The 18,446-nt window shown below is 39.8% G+C and overlaps 1 protein-coding gene across 7 annotated transcripts in view; it reads right to left on the bottom strand.

Moving 5' to 3' along the window:
- The window catches only part of PRELID2 (PRELI domain containing 2), a 79,496-nt gene extending 63,580 nt beyond the window's left edge, over positions 1–15,916 (bottom strand). For 3 of the 7 annotated variants that reach the window (XR_005211390.1, XM_037801552.1, XM_037801551.1), the window contains exons 1-3: positions 15,728–15,915; positions 3,722–3,779; positions 1,492–1,565 (exon numbers count right to left, since the gene is read on the bottom strand). Coding sequence is in view for 6 of the 7 variants with exons in the window: in XM_037801552.1 (XP_037657480.1) it covers positions 1,492–1,565; positions 3,722–3,779; positions 15,728–15,802 (207 nt within the window). In the remaining variant the exon portion in view is untranslated. Of the gene's footprint in view, positions 1–1,491; positions 1,566–3,721; positions 3,780–15,727 lie in introns of all 7 variants that reach the window. The other 4 variants (XM_037801555.1, XM_037801550.1, XM_037801553.1 and 1 more) reach the window with 3 other exon arrangements.
- Between the last annotated feature and the right edge of the window lie 2,530 nt (positions 15,917–18,446).

Genomic DNA, 18,446 nt, shown 5'->3' on the forward strand with positions numbered 1-18,446 from the left:
CAAGCAATCCTAATATACAGCCCTTGATCATCAAACATATGGTGACCTTACTAAATGCTGTGGGGACATGCAAATGGCCTAGGATTTATGCAGGCTGTGCAGTTCCTGGTCTGATTTCCCTAACTGCTAAACTCTATGTAAATTACCAGCCTCCTGCTTGTCTCCTCTTGGGCTGGTTACAGCCTTCTTAAATTGATGGATTTTAATCAGGCCCACTTACAGGCACTCATACAGGACAATATCAGGTCAAATATTTTCTTCATTTTAAACTCTGTCCTATAACTAGAGGAGGAGACATGGAAAACTACAAAGAAAGAAAAGTACAAGTCAGAGTTATCCTTAAATTATTTAAGAACTGAGATACAAGACAAAGTTGAATGCCTTTTTAAATAATAGATTCAAAGTGTGTATATAGGGCAAAGGCAAGATATACACTTTGTGGAAAAAAAACTAATAATTCACTACATATAGTGCAAAGCATTTTACCACCTGAAAAATAAAATTCATTTTCATTGTCATATCAGCTTTCTTTCCACAAAAGAACATGACAGAGTCACTTAATCCATGATAAGGATGTGACAAAAGTCACCATTTTTTAAATATACAGCACAGCAATTTAATTTGCCAGCTAATGGCCAGGAACCACACTAGCTTCTACATCACACATGGAATCACTTCAGGGTTGAAACAACCATCTAAGACATTTTTAAAAGCACATATTGAGATTCTCTCCTCTTACTTCCCAATAATTCTAGAAGGACTCCCACTGACATAGTTCAAACAATGAGATTAAAAACTGCCACTTACCTTTTTCCAACAAAGTATCATCAGAGTGCTTTAGGGTTTCAAAGAGAGAAAACAATTTGCTGTCAAGAAGGCTTTATTACCAATTCTATTACTTTATAGAAACACACAAAAAAGACTTACAGGGAACACTGAGAACATTAGACCCCCAAAAGTACTCTGGTCTGTCATGTCCAAAAATGAATTAGAAACTGAAGCTTTTATCTTCCTTTCTAAAGATCAGACTACATATGTACAATCTGTCCACTTCAGATCATTCTTCCTTAGAGTCATTACTAAACTTGGACAGATTAGAAATGAACATTCTCTCATGCAAAATGCAAATTCTCATGCAAACTGCCCAAGTTATCTTTAAAATAATTGTAGACTAACTCTATGTCCACGAAGGGCCTCCAACAAAATGAAAAGAGAGGGAAAAAAAAACCTATCTCCAGTCTTATCTGCCAAAACTGAGGCTGTAATTGATTGTACACAACGGTTGGTTTGTGTGGTGTGTGAATAAAACTCCTTTAAAAAATAAGCTGAGACTGGATATGAGCGAGCTTCCTTCCTCTGAAGGGCTGTAAAGTAGAAGAACTGGGAAAGTTCTAATGCTCCTTTGCATCAGAAAATGCTGTCTTGTTCCATGACTATTTAAAAATTGGCCAATGTAACACAACATCTGATTAAATTTTTAAATGAATTTACCTTCCTTAAAATTTCTGGAACCACATTCTGACAGATTGCAATCCTCTTTCTATAGATGATGCCTGTTGATACATCTGGAAAAAGAAAAATTTTTACACTCAAAAAAATTAAGGGAATTTATTCTTGTCAACGGTGACAAAATTTTTAGTGTTGATCTCAATTTTTTTATATGTAGAACTCCTAGAGAAAATATTGAACTCAAAACTCATTTCCTGACCACCTTTCTAGGCCAATCAATCCAAGTATACTTCTCTGCAATCAAGGAATAACAGGAAATGGCTACTCATACTGCACATTCTAAAGCCAAGGGGAAAAACAATCACACATTATTACTGCTCTGGACTATCAATATCAGTGCTCCAATGACAGAGTAGTAAATGGCCATGGCTCCTCCTTCAAAACCCCAAGAAAGATAACGTTTTAACAAAAAAGATGAAGAATCGGATTCTGCTACCTTCTGCACCAATCATGTGTTCAAGCACAGATTTCTGGCTATAAAATTTAAACCTATAGTTAATTAGACTAGCCATACTCTTCTCTCCCATAGTGGAGCAGACCCTCTGTGGCTAGGACCATTCTGTTTTGGAAGAATGTTTCTGGCTGAGCACCAGGGATGCAAAAGACACACATTAAATACGAGTTAAGAAAAAGGAAGACTGAAGCAGAGAAAAAAAGATCAACTTTAAAAAAAAAAAAATCGACTTTAAAGTGCTATCATTTGCTCTACGAATTACTGTGACTCAGTCGCTCTGCTGCAGGTTGCTCAAACCTCTGACCAGCGCAGCCTTTTTCCCCTGATGTAAATAACCTGACTGCTCAGAAACTGCTCATAGGGCAAGAAACTGGCTCATCTGTGTCCACTGGCACTCCCTCTGGCCATCTCTTCCAATGTCTGCAGTTCAAAACTTAAAGCAGATTAACTATCTTGAAGGCAAAGATGCCCCTGTCGATGGTAGAAACCACGTTGGAACATGCACATTGTTCTCTCATTTGACCTTCACAACCTAAAGGCAAGATTATTATTATTTTCTCATTTGGCAGGCAAAGAAACCGAGCCTCTGAGAAGTTAGGTCATTTAGCTAACAACAAAATCAGGACTTGAAATCAGGCTTGTCTGATGCCAAATCACAAGCTTCTCCCACACTGAGTGTGAATACATGAGAAAATATTTTTAAAATATAAATAGCCTCAAGTAAAAAACAGTTTTTATGTTCACCCAGCACAGAGAGGGCCTCAGAGTGACAAAACAAACAGTAAGTAGCATCTCATGTTTCCAGTGGCTATAGAGAAAGTTAGACCAGGGCCTGTGAGGCTCCTGTATATTGAATATCTGCATTGTTATAACTTCCTTCACTACGCTGTTCTCCATTCAAATATAGCCAATGAAGAGCCTTCTACTGGAGGTGGGCATGACAGGACAGTGGAGCCTCCTACACTCTAGTCCAGGGGTCAAGAAAAACTTTTCCTATAAAAGACCAGACAGTAAATATTTTAGGTTTTGTGTACCATCCCACCTCTATTGCAACTACTCAAGTTGGCTGAGTAAAAAGCACCCATAGACACTGTGTAACCAAATGGATGTGGCTGTGTTCCAATAAAACTTTATTTATAAAAACAGGCCACTCAAGCCATAGCTTGCTGACATCTGCTCCAGTCAACATTCAGCTGTCAAGCACAGTTATGATTCCATATGCTATATATCAACACCATTTTCACTGTTTTATGGGTCACATCTCCTACACACTATTAATCACATCTATTTTGCCTTCTATAAAATGTCTGTACACAGGTACAGACATGCATCCTTGTACAAGTTATTTAACCTCTCTGTACCTCAGTTTCTTCATTCATTAAATAGGAATAATAATAATAATATTTATCCCATAGATAGTTGAAAATTACATGAGTTTATAAAGAATGCCTGGCATATATTAAGTGCTCAAAAAACTATTAGCTCTTAAAATTATAAGTAGCTCAGTATTGTTATCAATTATGAATTAGAAAGTGACAGGGGCATATCAGGCAGACTTTCAACTGCTGTAAATGCTGGATGCTCTCAGTGCTAGACTTTTCTATCAGTCACGTCAAGTACAGAAAATACCTGTTCAAAACAGAACAGAACACACAGACACAAACAAATGCACACAAACACACACACACATCTATACAAAGTAGCATGAGAATTACTTAATAATCATCATTAAACTGAGGGCATACTTGGGAAACTCACCTTTTTTTTCCTCCACGGTTTTTACAGCAATGACATTTTTATCCATGGGGTTGGGATACTAAACAAAAACACATAAAGAAAAATTACCATTCATCTCTTACCACAGCTATTCTTAGTTATCACAGCTATTTATAAAACAAATAAATATTTTCCAAACAACCCATAGGTATAGACCAGTTTTTAATCAAAGGTCTTAATGTTTTTATTCAGTTAAAAAAAAAGTGAAATGCTATCATCAACTGAACCTGTATAAAATCTGGGGAAAACCTTTAGATCCACCCTGCTCTGGGTAGGGAGAGGGATGAGTTTAAGCTGATTAACTAATAATAACATTATTACCACTTAGGCTAATATCAATCAAGAGTGTTCACCACGCCAGTGCTGTACTAAATGCTTTACTTGCGCAATCTCATTTAAATCTCCTAATAGCCCCTCTCCTGAGACTGGGTTTTGTTGAGGATTAAATCATGTCCCCAGCAAAAAAAAAAAAAAAAAAAAAAAAAGCTCTTAATCCACGTTCCTGAATGAACCCACTTGTAAATAGGACCTTTTGTAGATATTATTATTAGTAAAGGTGCAGCAAATTTGAATAAGGGTGAGTCTTAAACTGTACTACTGCAAGCCTTCTAAAAAGAGGAAATTCAGATGCAGTCAGAGAAGCCAAAAGTCAGGGAAAGCCAGAGGGGGACACCAAGGACATCACCATGCGACGGGAGGCAGAGATGCAAGCCAAGGAACCTCAAGGATTGAGGCAAGCCAGCATCAGAATGCTACCGATTTCAGGGAGAAAGTATGGCCCTGGCAACACCTTGATTTTGGATTTCTAGCCTCCAAAACCATGAGACAATAAATTCTGGTTGTTAAGCCAACTAGTACTTGGTATCTGGCATGGAAGTCCTGGCAAACTTAGACAGTTCTGTATATCAACACCATTTTACAGAAATGGAAACTAAATGAAGATCTGAGAGTTTAGTTTCACATAGTTAAGTAACAGAACCAGGAAACCATCAGGACTGTCTGAGGCACAGTGAATTCCTTCCCTCCTGTCCTGTACCATTGCCTGGTGGCTGGGTTGGCATCACAGGAAGACAGTCATAGAAGTAAACTATGTCAGGCACATAATAGGTACTCAGTAAATACTGAATTGGTTGATTAAATTCCCTCAAAAGACAATTTGGATGTGAAAAGGCCGATAAAAGCTACAATTTCTGTCAAAGGCAATTTACATACACAATCGCAGTTTAATTCTCAAAATCATTCCATGAGGTATGTGTTGTTTTTTCCGTTTGGTATATGAGAAGTGAGGCTCAGATAAATTAAGTAATTTGCTCAAAATCACTTAACTAATGAGCGATGAGACTGCAGTTCACCTCCAGATACTCTCTGTCTGCCCCCAAAGCCTGCCCACCTAACATACCCACAAATCACCTCCAAGTTTCTCTAATTCACTTCTCACACTGAAAAGAGAGATTAGGAAGCAACAGTGACTTGCCCGAAGCCTAGGACAAGGCCTTGCTGAGCCCTCCTGGGGTCTTTTCCCCAAGGTTTGCTGCTTCATCATCTGTTAAAATCTGAACAGAAAATTAGAGTGAATGAAGTCTTTTCCAAGATGTTATAAGGTGCTGAGGAAGAAGCAAGGGCAGTGGACAGGAGGGAAGAGGGGCCCTTCACTTGGCGAACTTGAGCTTTAAGTCTTCTGAAACTCGTGAAATGGTACACAAAACTCTGTAAGTGTGTGGTCCTCCCCACCCTGAGCCCCCACATGCACACGTGTATGTGTGTGTAAGAGACGGACTGACTGACTTTCAGGAAAAGGCCCATCACTTTCACACTAGATTAAAACAAGAGCTCCAGGAGGACAGGAATATTATCCATTTCAGTCAGTCCTGTATCTCCGCCACCTATCACAGTGTCAGTACATAACAGGCACTGGATAAATATTTGCTGAATGAAAGAAAGAATGAATGATTTGGAAGATAAACCTTGCTGACCTCGGGATCAATCTGGAAGGTAAACTTCACTTCATTCAGGGACGAGTCTGTGAAGACAGCAGTTGGCTAAGTCCTCAGCAGCCACCACACCACACCATGCCCCATGTGGGTAAGCTCTGTCACCCACACTTATACTGTGGCAACTACAATCCCAACAACTGATCAAAAACATGCTTTGTGTTGTTTTTCAGTATTCATTCGTTCATTCATTCAATTTTTCTCTAGAAAAAATGCCCAAAAATACAATGACTGCCTTCTTTAAATTTAGCCCTACAAGGATACATGCCTACAACAGAGAGTCAGGTTTAGATGTCCTGCTCCTCAGCAGGGAGGCCCTTCGCTGACAAAGCTCCCTCCAGGCAAGGAGCTACCTGAGACTCACACAGGTCCTCTGAGACACATGCATGTGAGAATTAGAACTTATGCCCTAAAGTCCAATAAGACTATTTTCTTAACTGCAATTCAAGTTTCTTCCCTTCATATCCATAAACACATCCTGACTGAATATGATAAATACACTGTAAGGTGAAGGAAGATGAATAAACTAAACCATGAAAGAAGGTGGAAATATAATCACCAGAGAAGCATAGTGATAAAAGTCTTCAAGTTCTAATTACTTCACTAAGTTATCAGTGAAATTCTTACAGATTATGAGCTCAAATATTTCACCCACTTACATAATTTTAATAATTGCTTATTAGGTCAGAGGGTATTAATTTAAATCATAGTGAAAGCTCTCTATCTCTCATTTAACAATTTTTTGAGTATCTACCATGCTAGGCACTGTTCCAGGCACTGAGGATACAGCAATGAACCAGAAGAAAAAAAGTTCTAGGCTCTTACAGTTTACATTTTATTGGGGAAACAAATAAAAAACAATAAATATGTCAGGTATGCTCAGGAGAAAAATTAAGCAGACTAAGGGATCATAGGGGGATGGGAAAACATGGTGTGTTGGGGGGGGTGCATAGTAAGACACTAAAAAGTTGCCCATTAGACAATGCCTGTAAATAAAGTAAACTGTAAATTTTGTTAGCCAAACACAAGAAAGGTTAACAATTCATTCTACTAAAATTGTTTGCAAGATACAAGTCAGGCTACACTACAATTTTTGGAACTAAACAAACATAAGCCTCGATTTTCCATGCAAGCAGGGAAAAAAGAAATTGCTCTTAGGGGGTTATTTAGAATTGCTGCATACCATGACATGAAAGACACATTATTTTTATTTTTCTCTTTTAATTAAAGATTTATTATACAGAGACTCCCCCTTGAAATGATCTGATGCTATCTTGTGGTAACTTGCATATTCATGATTTAACTCTGGAAATTTTATCTGAAGTCTGATTGTAAGGGGTTGAGAGAGAGAAAGCAAGTCAGAGAGGGTCACCACGGGGAACATCAACATGGGAAGACAGGAAGCGTGGCCCAGTTTTTTCTTGACATTTTTTCAAACAATGAAGATATGGAACTGATCAAGTTAGATCAGGATCAAATCTATCAAATACTTATTGAGCATCTACTATATCCGTGCAGGGTGCTACATTAGAAGCTGCCAAGAAACCTATTAATATGTATTACACATACAGAGTCTTTGTGTTAAAAACATAATAGAGGAAAGCCTGCAGATGAGCAAGGTCATGCTGGGATTCTCCAGTCCCCGTTCTACACACGGACTCCCGGGGAACGAAAGATGACCCAGATATCCACCGACAGCCCATGCCTTCCTTGAACCTGGCAGAGACACACAGACATCAGTGTACATAAGAATTACTGCACAGGGCTGTGTACACATGCCATGTATGCTATAATTTATGGGTGACAGGGATTTTTTATGATACATTTTTACTTCCATTTTCCCTTACTTATGATTTTTACTTTCATCACACAATGTATAACTCTTCTCTCTTCCCCAAGATAGAAATCTATTGTAAATATCATTATATATGTTATTACATATGTAATAGTCTAACGAGGGTAAAATACAGACTCTCATACAGTGTCATATTTATTATTTTTTACCTTTTGAAAGGTAAGAAGTCAAAGACTGCATAATACTCGGTAAAATAAAACATACACTAAAGCAAACACATAGCTATGGAACGTGATAAGTCAAGACTTGAGTCCACCTAATTAGAGGAATGTATTTATGGGAGGAGTTTCATGAAGATAATGACATTTACCTTTCCTGTTTACTGAGTAAAAAAAAATCTGTGAGCTTTCAGGAAGCCTCCACTAAAGTGTAAGGGATTATCAAAATATCAACTTTCCAAAAAGCTCAGAAATCAATGCTTACCTTTTCTAATACTCCCCAAAAGAGATCAATGTCCTCCAAAGGAGTCAATGTCTACTGAATTTCAAATGGGGTGAACCGAGAGAGCAGAGCACAAGGAAGCAACTAAGCTGAAGGATCTGTCTGATTAGTCCCAGAAAGAACAGAAGAGGGCCTCAAATGAGCCTGGTATATTAATGTATCTGTTTAAGGGAATCTTTGCTTCCAAGGCCGCTTCCAAACATGTCGAGGTACAGAGATAGGGCTGCTGAAAAGAGATTTGGTGCTTAGCTATGCAAAGAAATCATTATGGGCTATGTTAAACTCCTTTTATCGGCCACATGCAATAATCTATCTCAGAAGACAAGAATTGATTTTTATGCCAAGATCAAATGAGTCAGCGATTAATCAAAATTTCAACAATCAAGGATGGTGATGGTTAAGGTCATGTGTCAACTTGGCTAGGTCACAGTATCCAGCTGTTTGGTCAAGCAAGCACTGGCCTGTTAGTCTGAGTGTATTTGTAGAGGGATCTAAATCATTAGTCAGTTGATTGCAAATATAGCTGATTACATCTACAATCAAAAAAGAAGACCGCCTTAGGCAATGAGAGAAGTCTCCTCATCCAGGCAGCTGGAGACCTTAAAGCAAGAATTAAGGATCTCAGTAGTCAAAAAAAAGAATTTCTATCTCTACTTCAGCCAGCCAGCTTCTGCTGGGAAATTCACCTTCACCTTCATCTAGGTTCCAACTTGTAGCCTGCCCTACAGGATTCAGATTTGCAAATCCCATGGTCATGTGAGCCAATTACTATAATAAATCTCTTAATATTTACATATGAATGTAATTCTTTATATTAATTAATATAATTAATTTACACATTAATATATATTCTTTCTCTGGGGAACCATGACTAATACAAGGACTATTTTAATTCAACAGATATTCTGAAAGGCTGTTCATTGGTCTTTCAGGTCAGCAGGATGATGAAGTAGAAAGAACAAACAACAAAGGAGCTGAGATGTGCAGACTGGGATGCCACCATCTGTGCAGCCAGGGGGGTGAAACACCAGATGATCCCCAAAGGTCCTTCTGGCCTGGACAGGCCATAATTCTAAAAAAAGGCCAACCAACCTCACATCAGCCACCTCTTTCAAAAATGTCCCAATAATCTACAATGGCATAATGAAGTTTTTTTTAAAAAAAATAGTTTATAATTGTGACACAAAATAAAACGCCCTTATTTCAACATGAAATGTATGCACCCAATGCATTTAACAATACAAAGTCTACAAAATAACTAAGCAGTACTCTTCAAAAGCTCCCTGAACCAGAAAAGACAAAGACTTAGGAACTGTCCCACACTGGAGGAGACTAAGAAGACATGACAACTAAATGCAATGTGGGAAACTGGATTGGATCCAGGACTGGAAAAAGGATATTAGTGAACAACTGGCAAAATTTGAACAAAGTCTGTAGATTAGTTAATTGTGTTATATCAATGTTAATTTCCTGGTTTTAAAAATTATACTGTGGTTTGGGGAAGCTGGAAAATGGTACACAGGAATTCTTTGCCTGTTTTTGCAATGTTTTGTAAGTCAAATTATTTCAAAATGAAAAGTTAAAAAATGAAAAATGAAATTAAAGACACAGAGTGTTGAAAAACAGAATGAGTTCTGACTGCAAAAGACCTGTATTTAAAGATATCTGTGAGAGTCTCAGGCAAATTACTTTAATATCAGTCTGCCTGAGTTTCTTCATCTGTAAAATGGGAATAAATACTACCTCAGAGAGCTGTTACAGGAATTAAAGGAAATAATTTTTCCATAAAGCACAATACCTGGTACCATGCAGGGACTCAATAAACGGTAGCTGGTTTTACTATTGAAGAATGAACCAACACTTGAAAACTATAAAGTTTCAAGTTCTGGTAATTTACCATGGTGTAGCATTAAGGATATTGCTAGCATCCACTTGCTACACAAAAATGTTTAAATAATATTCAAAAATGATTAGAATATTAATATTTCTGATTTTCCTATACCAGTAAAACCTCATGCTTTACTGATTCGAATTTGTATAAGATTCAAGGACACACATTTCCCTCCACACGAGTATTAGGGAAAGTGCTGCATCAGAATAATAAGAATACCAGAAAGCAAATTTAATTTTTTTTAAAAGCCAAAAACTATTTCTAAGTACTTCAAAAACTCTCATAGATTTCTAGTTAAAATACAAATCTTGCCCCACGCTATAAGTCTGCCATATGCCCCTGAGAAAGCACTTCTCACAAAAGTTAATATATTTATGCCTCCCTTGACAGTGAGCTCCTAGAGGACAACCATGTTTTCTTTATCTCCACATCTCCCAAGGGCAAAACGATGCCAGACTTATAATGAATGTCTATTAGTAGGCAGAGAGTGAATGCTTATTTAATGATTGGCACTTTGATAGTAAAAAAATCTTTTATACACTGACTAAAATACAACCTCCACTAAATAAATTATATGTGACCCTTAAAATTATTTAAATGGCATTTTAAAAATAGGTCATAATTCAAATATGTAGCATCACTGATGCTCACTCCCCCTTTATTACTCCAAGTTAGTGAAGTTTTCTGCAGATTATTTCTTTCAGCTTTTTACTTTCAGATTCATGGAATGTAATAACATTGTTATTATTATCATTATTATTAAACACGTACTTTAAAGCACCTACTACGTGCTGGCATTAAGCTAGGTATATTACATGCACCTAGATGCATTATTCAATTTAATTTCCCCAACAACTCTAGAAGATAGTTATTATTATTCTCATTTTACAGATGAAGACACTGAGGTAAAGAAAAATGCATTGACTTGGCCCAGTTCACATAGCTAGTAGTACTTCATCCCCCCCGTTAGATGTTAGAGCCCATGCTCCTCACTTCTGCACCATTCTCCTTCACATCATGCCTAATCTCCTAGGAGAACTGAGGACAGGAAGATAAAAATAAAGTAAAACTATTACGGTGTGATGAAGAAATAAATAATCATTCTGCTAAACTAGGCCTATGTTTTGGCAAATCATTTATTTTAGAAATGCAGGTTCACCAAAAATATTTTTGGAGCTCTGCAGGGAGAGATGTTCCACACTTGTAAGTGTCAGATTTGCAAGGTGGAAAAGATAGGATCGGAAATGGAAACATTATTAATTACCCAATCAACTTTCTACTCTAAATGGAAATAGGCATTCATAAATCCCCTTTGTGAGCTTAAGGGTAAACACTCAAACAAATTTGTTCAGCACATCAGGCTCCCAGCTAGAATAAATAAAACCCGAGGTCATCATTGAAGCAAAGAAATTATTTTAATCTGACCATTTTATTAGAGTACCCAAAGTGAAGACATATTACTGAACCCATACTGACTTCAGTCTGAAATTACATTGGGCTAAACCCCAGAAGAATATATTTCATCCATTCATTCAAGAAGGATTTACGGAATACCTACTATATTCCAGAATCTCTCTGGGTACTTGGAATATATCAGGAACAAATGACAAAAATTCCTGCCCATGAAGCTTAGTCTCTACTCACAATGACAATTTTGCCTACGGCATAAAATTGACATGCCACAGTAAGAAAAACCACAACTGCTCTGGCCTCATTTGAAGCATAAACAAGAAAACCAAGTCAACACAATGGCTCTCTTGGTCCCTGGCACCCTTTTAAAATCCATCATGTAAGGCAAGCTTTTGTGAGCTTCCAGCACACAGGTCTCTTTGAGCTTCCAGAGATGACATATCTTCTACACTGCTAATGTTCATTTAGGCAACTTTGCCATTCTCTTTGTAGATGATTTTAAACAAAAGGAAGGAAGCAGCTGTAAATGATGAAAGCTAGAAAGGGAAGAGTCATGCAGAGAAGAAACCAAAATACGCTGTCAAGGGCATTGAAACTATAGTTCATGGAAAGAACAGTTTAGCATTCAATGAATACACCATTTCAGATTTCAGAGCATTCCTTCATGAAGAGTCCGTTGAAAAACACTGTACTCCACAAACAAAGAGTATTGTTGTTTGTTTTCAAGGTGCCATTTAGCTTTGAAAGCATGCAGCTAATATTTTGCCTGTGGTACCCAGCCAGCAGGTGTAAGAAAGCAAACATTCCACAGATTTTAAAAATAGTAGTATATTATAACTTAGAAGGCAAGTCCTAAACATAGCAAAAGCCATAGTTCCATAGACTCTTTTAAAATAGAACTTCCTTCAGTGCTAAGGCAGCTTCAAACACACCATTGTGAAAAATCAGATTAAATGCTTTCCAGGGATTCTATGATTGTCCCTTATGCCAAATGCTTTCTTTTTTTTTTTTTTTTTTTTGGGGGGGGGGAGCCATAAAGAATAAAAGAAAAATAAAAGCATAATTCTTACTATCTTAGGCTTATAAACAGCTTATACTTGTCAAAGCTGCTGCACAATTTATCCTCACAACAACCCTGGACAGTAGATGGGGTGAATGGTATTATCATTTTACAGATGAGAAACTATGACAATAGGGCTGTCTTATGTGGTTGTGCAAGTTTTCATGGCACAAGGGCTCTCAGTCAAGCAGGCCACTCTGGGTACACAGCTACATCCACCCAAAGGAAGGAGCACCTTTTCTAAGTTGCATCCCTAGCTCCATTTACTTGTCCCTAGCCCCATTTACCATAAACCTGCAGGGTGGACCCCCAAGATGGTACCTTCTTCGAATTTTCACAAAAGCACAGTATGGGTTAGTGAAAGCTGTTTCTCAAGGCCATACAACCTCACAGTGAAAGCAAAATGATCGGAATCCAGGTCTACGGACTTCCAGTTCTTGGCCTTAAATAACATAAAACAAACGTTTTCACCACAAATAGTCACATAGCCCTGCCCAGGAATCACTGAAGGTTTACTTTGTGAATAAGTTAGCATGGAAATCCAGTGTTCCCCATGATGTTCACACTGTCCCACCTCTAGGACCTTCAGTGGGGGATGCACACCTCCTCCTTCCCCAGCCCTGCCTTCCAAATGTCCTCCTCAGTCCTTAAGGTGAGGTTCTAATATTCCTTCCTCTGTGTACCATTCTCTGAGCCATCACACACTTACTATCTGCCAGGCTCCTTGCTACATATTTTACACAAATTATACCAGATCCTAACTGATTGCAGCTATATAAATGACTTCTGCTATACCACATGAAGCACAAAACAACCCAGCTGAACCCAATCAATCCACAAAATCAAGAGAATTAAAATTCTATTGTTGGTTTAAGCCACCAAGTTCTCGGGTTATTTGTAACATAGAAATAAATAACCGTAACACTGTACCTTCTCAACCTAACACATAGCAAAGCCCTTATTTCAGACACTATGGGTTTACTCCAGGTGAGCAAACTCTGAGAGAAGACTTGGGATAAAAGGAAACTGAGACTGGATAAAGTGCACAACAAAGTTGATTCTGGAACAACATTTTATTCACTCAACAAATATCTCAGTACAAGGCAGTATAGCCTGGTGATTAAGATTGTGGACTGTAGATTCAGACTTGTGGTGAAATCCTAGGTCCCCCACCTGCTAGCTGTGGGAACTCAGAAAAGTTGTTTAAAATTCTCTGAATCTCAATTTCTCCAGACTGTGAAATGGAAGTCACTCATAACTACTTTCTGAGGCTGCCGGGAGGAGTAAATATAATGCATGGAAAGCATTTCCTTCACCCTCCCCTCTTGCCTAGGGAAACTCTCATGCTTCAGCCATTATCTCATGAACATCATTTCTCCTATGAAGCCTCTCCTAATGACCACCTTCTGGCCTTCAGCAGGGCCCCCTGCTAGATGCTGTCCCACACCAAGTACTTTCCCTTTGTAAGTACACATCAACTGGAATTATGTGTTCATTTGTTGATTTTTAATGTCAGTCTCACCCACTAGCGACCATCAGCTCCAAGAAAAGAGGGTCTGCCTGTTGTTCCCACCACTGTATTTCTACCACCTAGCACAGAGCCTCACACAATGGAGAAAAAATTCCTATCAACATCTGTTAATGAAAGAAAAACAATTAGCCTAGAAGCTGACACATGCTGAATGCTCTAAAATGAAAGCTTGGTGTTGTGCTACGTGCTCCTCCAGGAATGATACCTGATCTGAAGAAGCTTATAGTAGTGGGGAAACAAAACATGTACAGAAGTAACTATATGACATCACAGAAGATGGTCTCCAAGGCCTAGACCAAATGCCCCAGGAGCTTGGAGAAGGCAGAGAGCAACTCCTGATGAGGGCAATCCAAAGAGGCTCCCAAAGGAGCAGTGGCATTGGAGAATCCATGCGCGAAAGTGCCAGTCCTAACAAAAAAAAAATGGTATGTTGGGTGTTCCATTTTTGGACCCGAGAAGCCTGGCTTAAGGCAAAATCTACACCAGATCATAATTTATTCTTTCATTTGTTCATTCATGCACTCATTCATTTAACAGATTTTTATTGAGCACTTAGAAGGTGCTATGAAGTATTCTAGATACTGAAGATCAATGAACAATATCAATAAGGTCCCCAACTTCACAGAGCCAACATCTCCTCTCAAAAGGGCCTCCATAGCAACACCATGTTAACCAGTGTCCTACTCACTCCTTTGTGACTGAGCCCCCTACTGTGCCACCTCCTTCAGTGGTAGTCAGGCCTTATCACCTAGAAAAACTGACCTTCCTCCCTTAACATCTCTTTAGTTTAGTTTCTGCCTTGCACCTATGAAGTAAATTGTCCAGTGACTGCTGTCCAAAGCGAATTGCAATTCTTGCCAATTCTGCCTAAGAATGTGAACGCTGAAAGGGAACCCAGAAGATACTCTGGTACAAAACCCTCAACCTAAGATGCCAAAACTAAGACCTGGAGAGGAGACCCCTGGTCAAGGTCATGCAGTGAACGAATAGTAGAGCCAGACTGGAGTCCCTGGGTCCCACCTCCCGGGCATGTGTGTTTTTCATTTTTCAAAGACATTTCCCATTCTTCTATTACCCTGAGCCACAGTCCTAGAAGTAACCCTTGGGATGAAAGAGGGACACTGAATGCTGAAGCTAGGGTGCCCAGTTGTACAGCAGCAACAACACTAATAGTTTAAAGCCCTCACTAAGCATCAGTCATTATGCTGAGCACTTCACATAAATTACCTCATTTGAATCCTCACAACAACCCTATGAGTTAGTATTATCACCTCCATTTCACAGATTACAAAACTAAGGCACAGAGAGGTTCAATAACCTGCCCAGAGTCTCACAGCTGTTTAATAAAAGAGAAAAACGGTGAAGCGGCAGAATGCTGGTGCTTTAACCTAAGATGATGGCTTCAAGTGCTTCCACTAGCTTTTAAGGGGTCAAGGGTGTGCTGGAAAGAAGGACAAGTCATCTGTCACCCCAAAAGGGCTCGAGAACTTGCGGATCCTTGTATCCCCTACGGCTCTCCCCAAATGCCCTTCCCGTCAGCTGAGAGAGGGTGTGAACGTGACACCACGCACGGGGCCTTTTCCCTCAACCCAAAGAAGGAGCTTTCGAGGAAATCCACTTCCACCCTTGCCACGCACATCCCTAAAGCGAAACCGAGGCTGGAGAGACGCCGTCGGTCGGGATTTCCACCTGGGCAGAGAAGAGGAAAGCGCTTGCAGGTAGCGGGCGCGCCAGATCGCAGACAGCTGGGGCAGCGGAGGCAGCGCACCCAGAACGCGCGCCCCGGAGAGGCCAGAGGGGGGCCGGTACCTTTCGGAGGAAACTGGAGACCACCTGCTCGAAGGGGTACTTGTAGACCTGGTGCACGTCCACTGTGACCCCCATCCCTGCGCGCCGGCCACTCCTCCAGAGGCGGGAGCTCCGCGCGGGGCTGACCAGCGTCCTCACCCAGGCAGCCAAAAAGGTGTGGCTCTTTTTCTTCTTTTTCAAACTTTCGAAACTTTATTGTCCACACGGGGAAGGAGACAGTCCGTCACGCCCCGCCCCCGCCGCCTTCCGCCAGCGTCCTCTGTGAATTCGAGGGGCGGAGGCGCCCGGGTTCCCCAGGAGGATCCCTGTCTAGTTCCTGGAGAGGCCGGGCCTGCGCCCCATCAGCGCTTGCAGCAAGTTTCCCTGCCACTCCCTTCCCTGGAGTCTTGGACCTTGTGGTTTTATGTCATCGCCTACCTTGAAGCCACCGAATAAGCCCTAAACCGATTTTGGCAGCACTAAAAAACCAAAATCATAAATACATCAACTACTTGCCTTCCAAGTATAACCGTTGTAACATAAGCCTCCTCGCAGTGTTGCTGAATAGGCTGTGACAAAGGCCAGCGACTGCATTACTCACAGCTGCCTCTAAGGCCTGGAGTTGGGCTCAAATACAGTAAGAATTGCCCCTATCCCCTAGGAATGTCCAGGAAATAAAGAACCCTGGTGTTTGTATTCAACCCTGTAGGGAAATTCCTTTTCTCACTAAAGGTTAAAAACCTTGGAGTAAGGAACAAAAGGAAACAAAAATAATTTGAGTGCTCTTTACTCAAATATATAGATTTTAAGAGAACTAGCAAGTTAATCACATTTATTCAGTGTTACTCAATGCATTACTTACTGAACACCTACTATGTGCCAAGTACTATGACAGACACTGCAATTTAAGCAGTGAATAAAAGCATGGTACCTGTTCCCAAATACCACACCAGACGATTTAACACCCAACAAACAAAACAGAAAAATAAACAGGATAATGGATTAAAGACGAAGGTGGTGGGGCATGGTTTACACTATGGTAGATAAGGCAGATCTCTCTGAGATGGTGACTTTTATGTACATAATCTTATAATCACCCTTGCCCCTCCCCTACATAGTCCTACTGGTCTGGCAAAATCCCAGTGGTGGATAAATCCACCTCTCCAATTACTGCTTCACCCAAACAGCTGAAAGAGGATAGATAAAAATATACACCCATTGTGGCAGGTCTCTTTTTAAACTCATAACCACAGACCTCAGGATATTCTTTAATGGTGCTGGACAAATACATTTCTTTGATCCATTTATTCACTGTCTCACACTCCTCTCACCGCAAACCTTCAATACCTCTTCTTCTACCCTTATTCTCAGATGATCAACTTGCTCCCTTTTTCACTTAGTAAACAGGAAACATCTCTCCACCACATCTATCTACTCACCAGTCCAAATTTGCTTTTCCTCTTGTTCCTATGGATGAACAGTCAGTGCTTAGTTCAGGGCCAGTCTCTCCAGTTATCTACCACTGAACTCAGTGGTAAACTGGCAAATGTTTAATGAACATCTCTCCTTTAAAAAAACAAACCAAAACAAATCCCTGATCTCTAGCAGTTGCTGATTTCTAATTACTCCTATTATGGCCAATTGCAACTCTCAACATAGAGTTGGGAAAAATGTGCAGAAGGATATAATATTTTCACCATAGAAGTACAAGAGGTGTAAATAACCTCAAGATCATAGATAATAGCAAAATGTAGTAAAATAATTAGGAAGGGATGAGTTTTAAGTGTTATTACCTTTGTTTTTAATATAATTTATTTAATTATAAATGTATATAATTTAATATTTAATAATAGCTGTGTTTAACAATCCACTCTAGCTCACCACTAAAAATCACTTCTCTTTCTTGTTCAAGAACATCTCTCTAACAATAGCCCCCCCATCTCTCCTGCACCATCAATTTTTCCCCCTATTGGACCATTTTTAAAAATCCACTCTAACCCCATCTCTTCCTCCAGCTCCATTTTTGCTCCTCAAAAGAGTTGCCTATAATCTCTTGAATCTATTCCAATCAGTTTTTGGTACTGAAACTACTTCACTGAAACTACCATTGTCAAGGTCACAATGACCAAATTGCTAAATCCAATAGTTAATTCTTAATCCCCACTTTGCTAAACCTACAGGCTATATTTCCTGGAATGGCAAAGGGGTGTAGGGAGTGGAGAGAGAGATTCCAAAGCCAGTTACATCTGTTGAATGTATGTATAAAACAACTCCACTACATTACCAACTCTCCTTACAGAAAAACAGACACCAGTCTCCTCAGGGGACCACATAGGCCTACAAAGGAGACATAATTTACTTGCAAGAGTTGATGGTTTCTTGTCTGCCTCTGCTACCAGAGAGTAGCTGGAGACCTTGTGTGAAACATGAGCCCACTGCCAGACTGAGCCCTGTGCCCCCACTCCATCCTGACCACCACTTTCTTCCAGAATGGATCCTTGGGCAGCTGCTCACCAACTCTGGATAAACTGGACACAAAAGGCAAAGGCTGTGTCGTGGAAGGCTGAAGGACCCAGCACCTGCTAGCTCTACTTGGGACTGGTTGGCCAAGTGACTTGTGTAAAAAACAAATGCCACCTGCCCATTCCAAGGACATCAGGGCAACTCTGAAGGTGGAAACTTGTACAAGGCTTGACAACAGCGAGGCCGCTGCCAAGTAATCTTGTGGCTAAGAAGCACA

Source organism: Choloepus didactylus, chromosome 13 (genome assembly GCF_015220235.1).
Source record: "Choloepus didactylus isolate mChoDid1 chromosome 13, mChoDid1.pri, whole genome shotgun sequence".
Lineage (NCBI taxonomy): Eukaryota > Metazoa > Chordata > Mammalia > Pilosa > Megalonychidae > Choloepus > Choloepus didactylus.